The 10,652-nt window shown below is 63.8% G+C and overlaps 1 protein-coding gene across 12 annotated transcripts; it reads right to left on the bottom strand.

Annotated features, from left to right (window-relative positions):
* Window positions 1-342: 342 nt before the first annotated feature.
* Window positions 343-10,504, bottom strand: SIGIRR (single Ig and TIR domain containing). Of its 12 annotated transcripts, none has more exons than XM_077961503.1 (12): window positions 10,406-10,504; window positions 8,556-8,777; window positions 6,978-7,117; window positions 4,528-4,688; window positions 3,353-3,551; window positions 2,731-2,864; window positions 2,476-2,616; window positions 2,083-2,226; window positions 1,681-1,783; window positions 1,462-1,612; window positions 970-1,159; window positions 343-677 (listed from the first exon to the last, which is right to left on the bottom strand). In XM_077961503.1, exons 4-12 carry the CDS (start codon window positions 4,532-4,534, stop codon window positions 514-516), a joined length of 1,233 nt encoding a protein of 410 aa, XP_077817629.1. In that variant the 5' UTR covers window positions 4,535-4,688; window positions 6,978-7,117; window positions 8,556-8,777; window positions 10,406-10,504; the 3' UTR covers window positions 343-513. The 12 variants fall into 12 exon arrangements, with proteins under 12 accessions (XP_077817629.1, XP_077817632.1, XP_028688773.2 ...); XM_077961506.1 differs by having other exon boundaries at window positions 8,556-8,626; window positions 10,375-10,504; XM_028832940.2 differs by having other exon boundaries at window positions 10,375-10,504.
* Between the last annotated feature and the right edge of the window lie 148 nt (window positions 10,505-10,652).

The raw sequence follows: 10,652 nt of genomic DNA on the forward strand, positions 1-10,652 counted from the left end.
ACCCAGTGCCAGGCCATTTATTTGTGAAGTCACTGTGGATATTTTTAAAACAGAAATCTTCTGTGACGCTCAGAACTTGAGGTCTCTAAGGGGCCTGCTCCGTCCAGAATCTGCCTGCATGGGAGGGGTCTAGGAACAGTCACGTCACCAGGCAGGGAGGCCCAAGGAGGCTACTGTGAGCACGGGACATGCCTGAGCTGGCTTAGGAAGGGGGATGGAGAGAGGGCAGATTTGGTGATTTGTGGGGTGGGGATGAGAGAGGGAGGGGTGGAGGGCTGAGAGAGCCACAGAGGGGAGCCGAACCGAAACCTTCTGCCGCATGGGAGGAGACTGAGGCCCAGGCAGAATCCAAAAGGACTTTATTTTCTGGCACTGGGAGGCACCCCTGAGGCCACAGCCTTTTCCCCCAGGGTCCCAGGGCTGCTGGCAGGGGGTGTGGTCCTGCTGAGCAGAGGAGCGATCCCCCAGCCCTGGCCCCCGCTGTCCCTGTGATCCTGCACTCTGGGGTGGGAGCTACATATCATCCTTGGACACCAGGCAGTAGAAGTCTGTGCGGGCACTGTAGTTTCGCGAGCCGAGGTCCGAGACGTCCACTTCACTGCTCCGGCCCTCCCCCAGCGAGACCCCACTCGTGTGCGGTGGAGCTGATGGCTCTCCAAAGACAGGCCCCCGGACACCTGGGATGGGGAGACCGATACGCCTGAGGTGGCCACCCACAGCCTTGGCCCAGACCCACTGCCAGGGGCTGCCCCTGCTTGCCCCCTGCTGTGATGGCCTGTGAGGCCCAGGAAGTTCCCAGGTAGACCGAGGGCCAAGCACCTCCCGGGCAGAGAGGTGGTGCAGGGGCTGTCCGTGCCAGGAACAGTCCTCACCACCTGGGGCCCCCTCCAGGCCCTCTGCCCTGTGCCTCTCCCCACTCCGCCCCGTGCTGAGCTTCTCCAGTCGGAAAGTGGGGCTGGGCGGGCATACCCAGGTCTCCCTCAGGGTCCGGGTCCACCTCTGAGTCCAGGGCCCGGCCCTCCGGGACTCGGCCTCGAAGAATCAGCATGGGGTCCTTGTCGTCCTGGAGCTGCGTCTGGGGGTCTCCTTCCACCGGCCTGTAATGCACCTTCCGCGGCAGCGCCAGCTGTAGTTCTTTCCAAAACTCGGAGGAAGGAGTCTGGGGGCCAGGTTGGGGCGGTTCGCAGGTGTGAACACCTCGGAAGCCCCTGGCGTTCTGGCCCCCAAGGGCACACCTGCGGCTGCCCGTGGGTTCCACGTCCTGCAACAGCTATTCCGTGGCTCCGGGGCCCTCAAGGGCCGCTCCCCGCATCGGGGTCCCAGGCAGCGGAACCTCCCCCCAGGGCCCATTCAGAAAGCGTGGTGCCGCAGAGCTCCCCACGGAGGGGTCCCCGCCTGGAGCCCGGGCACAGCCCATCTCCAAACCGCCGCTCGCCCCGGCCCCCCACGCCTGCTCCGCACCACGGAGCCGGGCCTCCAGAGCAGCAAGGTCACCAGGTGGCGGTGCTGGCGCAGCAGGCGGAGCGCCGGGTGCGCGGGGTCGCGCCTCTGGCCCTCGAAGGTGATGAAGATGGGTCTGCGGGTGAGCTCCAGCAGCCGGCACAGGCCCTCCCTGCGGGGCGGGACCGTCAGGGGGGTGGGTGCTAAGCTGGGTCCCACCCAACCCCGCGCGGGACCAACCGGAAGCTGTGGCTGCACCAGGCCCGGCTCAGGAAGGCGTCGGAAAGCACCACGATGAGGCGGCGGCAGCGGCTCAGGTTCACCAGGAGGTCGGCGGAGGGCTCTGCGGGAGGGTGGGCGTCGGAGGTGCGGGGCGGGGGCGCAGGGGCGGGGGCACAGTGGCGGGGGCACAGGGGCGGGGGCACGGGGCGGGGGCGGGGCCCTGATCGGTGGGGCGGAGCTCGTGGTGGAGGCGGGGCTCGGGGTGGGCGGTGAATGGGGCGGAGCTCGGTGGTGGGGGCGGGGCTCCGGTGGGACGGTGGTGGGGCGGGGCCTCTGGGGGCGGGGCCCGATTGTGGGGGCGGGACCTCTGGGGCAGGGCCCAGTGGGGCGGGCCCTCCGGGTGGGCGGGGCCCGGGATACCAGCGCGCGGCAGGAGGTCGCGGTCGTCCAGGAAGAGCTTGTATCCCCGACGCCGCTCCAGCTGCGGCTTCAGGATGAAGTTCACGAACTTGCGGTCCTCTGGGCAGTCGCTGTAGGAGACGTAGGCGTCGTAGAGCTTCCCGTCTGCGGATGGCGGCCAGTCATCCCGGTGGCTCCTGAGGCGTTACTCCAGCCCTGGGGGTCCCCAACACCCCTAACCATCTCCCACGTGCACAGAGGCAGACCCGCCCCGGACTTTAACCCCAGCCGGGCCCGCACAGAGCCCCCTGGGGCTAACTCCTCCCCGCCCCACGCCTCCAAAGCTGAGCTCAGCAGCGCAATCTCAGGGAGGCCGTGGCGACCCCTCCTCGTGTCCACGCGGGCCCCACGCACCGTTCATCTCCACCTCCCCATACGCGTCCTGGTACCAGAGCAGCACGTTGAGACGGCACTTGACATAGAGCAGGGCAGCCAGCAGCAGGGTCAGCAGGACCAGGAGGGAGGCCAGCACTGCAGCCACGTGGCTTGTAGGGCCTGCCGATGGGCTGCCTGAGCCGCTGCCCCTCCAGCAGCCCCCAAGCCTCAAGGTCCCTGGGCCTCACTGGGTCTAGGTCCCCTCCTACCCTCCACCTGGGGAACCCCCATCACCAGCTCTCTGAAGAGTGAAGGAGGAGGAGCTGACGTTCTGGATGGAGCAGGCAAAGGCCCCGTAGACCTCAGCGCTGGTCACATTGATCCCCAGGACGCTGGACACAAGCACCTCTGACAAGTTGGCCTTGTCCCTGGGGATACCAAGCCAGGGTCAGGGTCGGCCGTGGATACCAGTGGACACCCCAGAACCCCACCTGTCTGGGTTCGCCCAGGGAGGCTGCAGAATTGGGCCTCCTGGGTGGTTCTTGGGCCTTAAGCCAAGAGAAATGACCTGAACCTGGAGGGGGTGCAGATTTGTTTCAGAACAGCCGTCCCAGTCCTGGGTCTGGGGCCTGGAGGTCCTCTGATCACAGGCTTGGCCAGATGGTCAGCGTTCATTCAGGCCCTAGACTTTGCTGACACCCATAGCCCTGGGCAGTTACAAAGTGTGTGTCTACAGGGGCCATGCGGACCCGAGGGTCTGTCCCTGACATCACTGACCCTCCATCTGGGTCCACAGAGGCACTCTGCTCATGTCATGTCTGGCCAGGTGGTTACAGACCCAGGCGTTGGTCAGGGAGACCACTGCCCTTGGCATGTCTGAGAGGTCACTCTGACCCTGGATACCCAGGTCTCTTACCAGGAGTACTCGTGGAGGCTGTAGTGGCCCCCATTTCCCAATGGAAGCCCATCTTTCAGCCACTGGACTGAAGGCAGGGAGCAGTGGGGCCCAGAGACTACCCAAGCTGTGCAGTTCAGAGCCACTGAGCTGCCCAAGGCAGGCCTCAGCACCTGGTCTTCAGACGGGGAGAGGAAGTCAGGGGCCTTATCACAGACACCTGAAGAGAGAGGACACAGTGGGTCAGCTGTGCCAGGGTGCCTGGCCCTGCCACGTCCACAGTGGTCCGTGGTGCAGGAAGAAATAAGGCCTCTGTGTGGCTTGGCAGTCACACCATGTCTGCCCATGAGTCCCATGAGGACAGGCTTAGCACTTGGCACGTCTTCCCCCAGTAGTGGCCAGGCTTTGTGTGTTCCACCCACCCTGTGCTGAGGGGGCAGAGAGCAGTGGCCAGTCACAGTTGAGCTGCCTCAGGCCCACACTCAAGCCCCATCTGGCTGCTTGTCCACCCAGGACGTGAGTCCAGCCCCCCATTTCCCAGATGCACCTGTTGCCCACCCCTGGTGACACCGTGAGGCCTGTCTCAGAGGAGGGGCCAGGCACTGCGCCCCTCAGCCTGGCCTGCCTCTGCTGGGGGATCTGCAGACAGTGTAGGCGCCAGTGGGTTTGGGGACCCAGATGCCCAGTGTGCCAGCACCTTCCACCTGGATGGGCAGAGCTGGGAGCCTGGAGCAGCTGGCCTCATTCTTGCCTCAGGGGTCTTGGGGCCCTCTGCTCCTGGCCACAGGCAAGCCCTCCTCACCACCTGAGGCCTGAACTTGTTCATCTTTACATCAGGGTGATGAGCCCTAGCGGGAGTGAGACTGCCATCTTCTCAGTGGGGTATGGTCTCCTACCAGCTCACATCTGCCACACCCCTGCTGTGGGCCCCAGCAGTGCCCACTCCTAGTATTCCTGGGCTTTACTGACCTCATGAGCCTGGTCTGAGGCAGGAGAGGGTACAGGGCTCATCCTCACCACTCGCCCTGGTTTCAGGGCCAAGGGCCCAGAGGGAGGGGTGAGCAGGGGCCTTTGTACCCCCGGCATGTGGCCAGGCAGAGCGCCTGGGACAAGAGAAGGATGCACACCGTGAAGCTAGCCTGAGGGGCAGGAGGTGGGAGTGGGAACTCAAGCCCATCCCTCTCTGACCTGCCTACCTGGCATGGTGCTGAGCCAGGGCCTCCTCGGGGCAGGCTGGGCTCCAGGGTCACCCCCGGCTCCACCGGGCTCCTCGGCCGAGCAGACTGATCCAAGAGCTGGGCAGGACTCCTCTCTGTCCTTGCAGTCAGCTGGACAGGGCACCTGGACGGGTCAGAGGCTGCCGCCATCCCCAGGGAACAAGTTAAACAGGAACAGGATGAGTTAACCAGTAACTGCCGGCCACAGACAGCACTGGCCCTAACCAGATGCCACCTTGAGCAGCCGCATGGATGCTGGCAGAGTTCTCAGAGGCCAGCAGGTGTCTCTTTGAGCCCCTTACATGTGGCCAGAATGGGCATCACCTCATGCAGCCCAGGGCCACAGGGAGGAGCCATCAAGTCCAGGACCACCTCCACCGGCCCTGGGGCCACCATGACGACCCCAGGGTGCAGTGGACGTACACCAGGTGGGACCCTGTCTCCTGAGACGGCAGTTGGCCTCACTCCTGGCTGTCCCCTTCAATGGAGCTGCCACTGCAGGGGATGCTGCAGTGCCAGAGACACAGCCTGGTCTTGGGGCAGGGGTGAGTGATGTGCCCTATACCATGGGGGGCCCATCTCTGACCACGTCTGGATGCAGCCAGGGGGTGGGTGCCCAGCTCTGACCCATGTCTGGATACAGCCGGGTGGGGGTGCCCAGCTCTGGCCATGTCTGGATACAGCCGGGGGGGGTGCCCAGCTCTGACCACGTCTTATACAGTCAGGAGTGCACATGAGCACAGACACCTCGAAACGCCTCGGGAAACGCCTCGGGAACCTCAGCTTAGCCTCGCCCTGCGGTTGTGAGGCTGGAGGGTGAGCGGGGCCCAGTGGGGATATAGGTCCCGGGTCTTGGGCCCTTTCCCAGCCCGTAGCAGCAGCCACACACACCTCAAGTCTCCCAAAGCTCCTCAGTGAGGTAGCCGCAGGGAGGAGCCCAGAGCCTCTTCCTTGGCAGCCCAGGGCCCTGAGGGCCTCTCCTCACTGGGTACCACAGGGTCACCCTGTTTATTCAACAGGCACTGACTGTCTACGCCTCTCCCTGCTGCAGGGACACAGTGGAAGTGGGGATGTGGGGATCAAGCCTAAGGTTCTGCACCCCAGCTCCCTCAGGATTCCTCCCCGCTAAGGCCCCAGAGGCGGTAGCAGGGACGGTCCTCTTAGCCTGCCACCTGTTCCCTCTGCATGGGTGAAGCACAGTCAGAGGCCCAGGTCTGGCTGTTTGGCAGTTTCCTCGGGAACCAACATGGCATGGGGTGCACTCCCATGGGGGATGGCAAGGGGGTCCTTGAAGAAGCCCTTGCGGTGGAGGACAGTCCAAGGAAAGTCTGACCCAGGGGAACCACCCACTGAGGGTCCTTAAAACACACACTTCCCAGGCCACCAACTCCTCACAGCAAGTGCGGGAGGACACACCCCCAGCCCAGCAGAACCCCCGGCATCTCCTGCAGTGCCTCCATGACTGCCCCAAGCTCAGACCTCAAAGTCCTCCCTCCAAAACAGCCTCAGAGCCTTCTGGAAGTCAAGGGCAGACTGCCAGGATATGAGCACAGCAAGAAAGTAGGTGCCCTCCCCTGCACCCTCTCCCCTGCCCACCTTCCCCTGCACCCTCTCCCCTGCCCACCTTCCCCTGCACCCTCTCCCCTGCACCCTCTCCTCTGCCTGCCTCCCCCTGCACTTTCTCTCCTCCCCACCTTTCCCTGCACCCACTCCTCTGTGCACCTTCCCCTGCACCCTCTCCTCTGCCTACCTTCCCCTGCACCCTTTCCCCTGCACCCTCTCCTCTACCTACCTCCCCCTGCACCTTCTCTCCTCCCCACCTTTCCCTTCACCCTCTCCTCTGCCTACCTTCCCCTGCACCCTCTCCTCTGCCTACCTTCCCCTGCACCCTCTCCTCTGCCTACCTTCCCCTGCACCCTCTCCTCTGCCTACCTTCTCCTGCACCCTCCCCTGCACACCTTTCCTTGCACCCCCTCCCCTCCCTACCTTCCCCTGCACCCACTCCTCTGCCTCCCCTCCCCTGCACACATCACATACACACAGCCCTCTGCCCAAGCACACCTGCACTGAGCTTCAGTCTCAGCCCGTGTGCACGCTTGCACCTCCCACACAGCACACTTCCTACCACACACAGCTCCCATTACCACTGCACAGAGCTTAGGCTGCAGACCCCTCACACACCTTCTGAGTATATACAACACCCATTGCAACACTTGTCACAGAGCCCAGGACCACAGGCACCCCACAGCACACACACTGTACCTCACACCCACCCTTGGCCGCTGATGCCACACTCACAGCCTCCTGCTCTCTCGCACTCTCTCACACACACATACACACATGCATGCATGGGTCCTGTGCACCGCAGGCCTCCTCTCAGCCAGGCCCTGACACAGGCTCACTCAGAGCAGCAGGGAAGGTACAGTCACCTGGTTCCCGTTCTTTCCTCCGGGGGGCAAATGTTGGTCATTGATGTGCCTTTGGGAGCAAACTCTCGCCTCCGCTGGGTCCCAGTGAGTGTCCACAGCACCAAGGCTGCTCTGGGTGCATCACCAAGCGCGGTGGGGACCTGGCTTGTGTTTATGTGTATTTTAATCAGAACTTTCCTGTAGCTTCCTGGCCTTGCAGTCACATCCTCTCCTAAACCTAAACCCCACCCAGGCACCCACCCCTTCCCTAGGCGGGCGGGAGGACGGGCAGTTGGTGGTTCTCACCCCGCCTGCCCCGGCTCTTCCTGTAGCTCTGAGTCAAGCGGCTCCTTCCTCTGGGGCCCGCCCCAACCCACCCAGGCACGGCACTTTCCTCTGTGCTGTGTGTGTGTGTTGTGTGTGTTGTGTGTGTGTGTTTGTGTGTGGTGTGTGTGTGGTGTGTGTGTGTGTGTTGTGTGTATGTGTGTGTGGTGTGTGTATGTGTGTGTGGTGTGTGTGTGTAGTGTGTGTGTTGTGTGTGTGTGTGGGGTGTGTGTGCTGTGTTTGTCTTGTGTGTAGTGTGTGTGTGTTGTGTGGTGTGTGTTGTGTGTGGGGGGTGTGTGTGTGCTGTGTGTGCTGTGTGTGTTTGTGTTGTGTGTGTATGTGTGTGTTGTGTGTGTGTTGTGTGTGTGTTGCGTGTGTGTGTTGCGTGTGTGGTGTTGTGTGTTTGTGTTGTGTGTGTGTGTGGGGTGTGTGTGTTGTGTGTGCTGTGTGTGTTTGTGTGTGTGTTGTGTGTGCGTGTTGTGTGTGGGGTGTGTGTTGTGTGTGTGTTGTGTGTGCTGTGTGTGTTTGTGTTGTGTGTTGTGTGTGTATGTTGTGTGTGTGTGGTGTGTGTGGGGTGTGTGTTGTGTGTGTGTGCTGTGTGTGTTTGTGTGTGTGTTGTGTGTGTTGTGTGTGTGGGGTGTGTGTGGTGTGTGTGCGCGTGTTGTGTGTGGGGGTGTGTGTTGTGTGTGTGTGTTGTGTGTGTGTTGTGTGTATGTGTGTGGGGTGTGTGTGTTGTGTGTGTGTGCTGTGTTTGTGTTGTGTGTGTGTTGTGTGTGCTGTGTGTGTTTGTGTTGTGTGTGTGTTGTGTGTGTTGTGTGTGTTGTGTGTGTTGTGTGGGGTGTGTGTGTGTGCTGTGTGTGTTTGTGTTGTGTGTGTGTTGTGTGTGTTTGTGTGTGTGGGGTGTGGGTGTGTTGTGTGTGGGGGTGTGTTGTGTGTGCTATGTGTGTTTGTGTTGTGTGTGTGTTGTGTGTATGTGTGTGTGGTGTGTGTATGTGTTTGTGTTGTGTGTGTGTTGTATGTGTGTGGTGTGTGTGTGTTTGTGTTGTGTGTGTGTGTTGTGTGTGTGTGTGTTGTGTGTGTGTGTGGTGTGTGTGTGTTTGTGTTTGTGTGTGTGTTGTGTGTGTGTGTTGTGGGGTGGGGGGGTGCTCAAAGGGGCAGGTTCCGGGGGTAATGGGTGGGGGGTCCTCCAGCCAGAAGACCCCAGCCAGGGCCATCCTGCGCACACACAAGGAGGACGGGGGACCGTGCAGCCTCCCCGGTGCCACTAGGACTCACACTCAGGAGCCAAGGGGCCAGCCGGTTTGCTCTCCAGTGTGCCTCTGACCTCTGACCCGGGGAACGGGGACCTTCAGAAACTTCAGTCAACAATGGGGCTCCAGCAGAGCTCATCAGCCCTCTCCCGGTCCCTCTCCCAGGCCCCGCATGGGTGAGCAGTTGCAAGGGGCTATGGCATCTTGCGGACCTTCCCTTCAGGCTGGGGTGGGAGGGCAGCGCCCCCTTTTCCAGATAAGGAGCAAACACAGGTGGCTGAGGATCCTGGCTCAGAGCAGGTGAGGGGCAGACGGCATCTCCTGTTGTCACCACACTGACACCCCCCAGGTTGACCTGGGACTCGGGACCCAGTGACCGGTGGCTCGTGCTGCCCACACAATCAGACAAGGGTCTCCTTTGGCCCCTGGCCCTGCCCTCAGCCACATGGGGGCAGGGCTTCATCATGGAGGGGCTGCCCTCCAGCCTCCTGGCCCTGGCTAGGCAGCCTCACAGCAGCTTTCTCCAGGTACTTACCTGCCTGAGTCCCAGCCCCGCTAGGACCCTCCTGTGTCTGGGCACTCAGCCTAGGGTGATGGTGGACCTTGGGCTCGGGATCGTAAAGAGCTGGACGGACAGCATCCCTTCCCCCACAGAGCCTGGTACCAGCCCCTCCTTGAAGTGGGCCCTTGGAAGCCCCTCAAGAAGGTTCTCCCCACACTGCAGGTCAGGAAGCAGGCACAGCAGAGCCCAGGGCACCCCCGCAGGAAGCGGGAGCAGGGCCTCCAGCACAGGCCCCGGGGTCAGCCGCCAACTCCGAAGCCCGGGCCGGGCGGCTGCTCTGTGCACCGGTCTCGGCGTCACCATCTCTCAGGGCTGGCTTGAGGTGACTTGGCACCCCCTCCTTCCCTCTCTCTGCTAAGGTCCTCCGCCCCCGAGCCCCCAAGTCCACCGTCCAGGGTGAGCATGAAAACCCACAGTCTCCGACCCTCGCCCGCACAGCTCTTTCGAGGCGCCCAGAATCTCGGTCCAAGCCTGGCCCCGGTCGCCTCGCACTGCCCACCGCACTCTGCTGGGCACCCTGAGGTCCTTAGAAAGCGCCAGCTCCTCCCGCCCTCAGACCCAGCCAGCGCCCTCGGTGCGCGGCCGCCCCTGCCCGGTGGGTTTGGTGCTCAGCACCCCAGCAGCCTGCGGGTGACTCCCGCTCAGCTCCGACGCGCCGCCCCTCCGCTCCCCGCGCGCGCTGGGCCCCCTGCGCCGGTCCTGAATCAGGAACGTGGGCAACAGGCCGAGGGGCTCCGTTTCGCTCCCCTACCTCGTGCCCACATGCGCCCTGGGCACCCTCCAGGTGCGGAGGGCGGAGGACTGGGACGCGCGCGGGGGGCGGGCACGGGGGTGCGGCTCGGGGCGCTCGGCCCGGGCAGAGGCGCGCGGATGGCGGAAGCTCCACCCGGCGCCCGGCGAGCTCGGGCCCCAGCCTGACTCTTGGTCCGCCCTCGGCGCCTCAGGAAGCCTCGAGCTGGGATCCCGGCTTGGGGGACCGAGGTGGGATCCCCGCGAGCCTCGGCGCTCCTCGCCACGCTCTGTTCTGCGCCGAGGGTCACCAAAAAGCCGCTGACCACGTCCGGGAGAGGAAAGGGCGGCCCCCGCCCCCTTCGCCCACTTTCCTCCCTTCCCCCAGGCCTGGAAGGGGCCAGGACGCGGGCGAGCTCGGGCTTCCGGGCGACGCGGGAACCTCCCCGGCCCCGAGCCACTTCCTGAGAGACCGCGCCCGGGGACCAGCAGCGCCCCGGGCCCCCGATTCCAGGCCTGCAGCGGCTCTGGGAGGACAGCGACCTCCACTCACCTTCGCGGGTCTGATCGCGACCGCCACTCACCTGCTGCCAGGACTTGGGCTCGCGCGGGGCGGGGGCGGGGCAGCTCACCTGAGCCAGGTGCGCAGCGGCAACAGCCCCGGCGGCGGCAGCAGGTGCGGCCCCGCCCCGCAGCCAGGGCGGGGGCGGACCCCAGCGTCCCGCTCTGCGCCGGAGGCTGGCGCTGGAGGCTGCGCTGCTGCCCGGGAGCCGCTGCCAGTGGCCAAACCAGCCCAGCCAGCCTGCAGAGCCCCGGAGCCCCAGAGCCTTG

Source organism: Macaca mulatta, chromosome 14 (assembly GCF_049350105.2).
Source record: "Macaca mulatta isolate MMU2019108-1 chromosome 14, T2T-MMU8v2.0, whole genome shotgun sequence".
NCBI lineage: Eukaryota > Metazoa > Chordata > Mammalia > Primates > Cercopithecidae > Macaca > Macaca mulatta.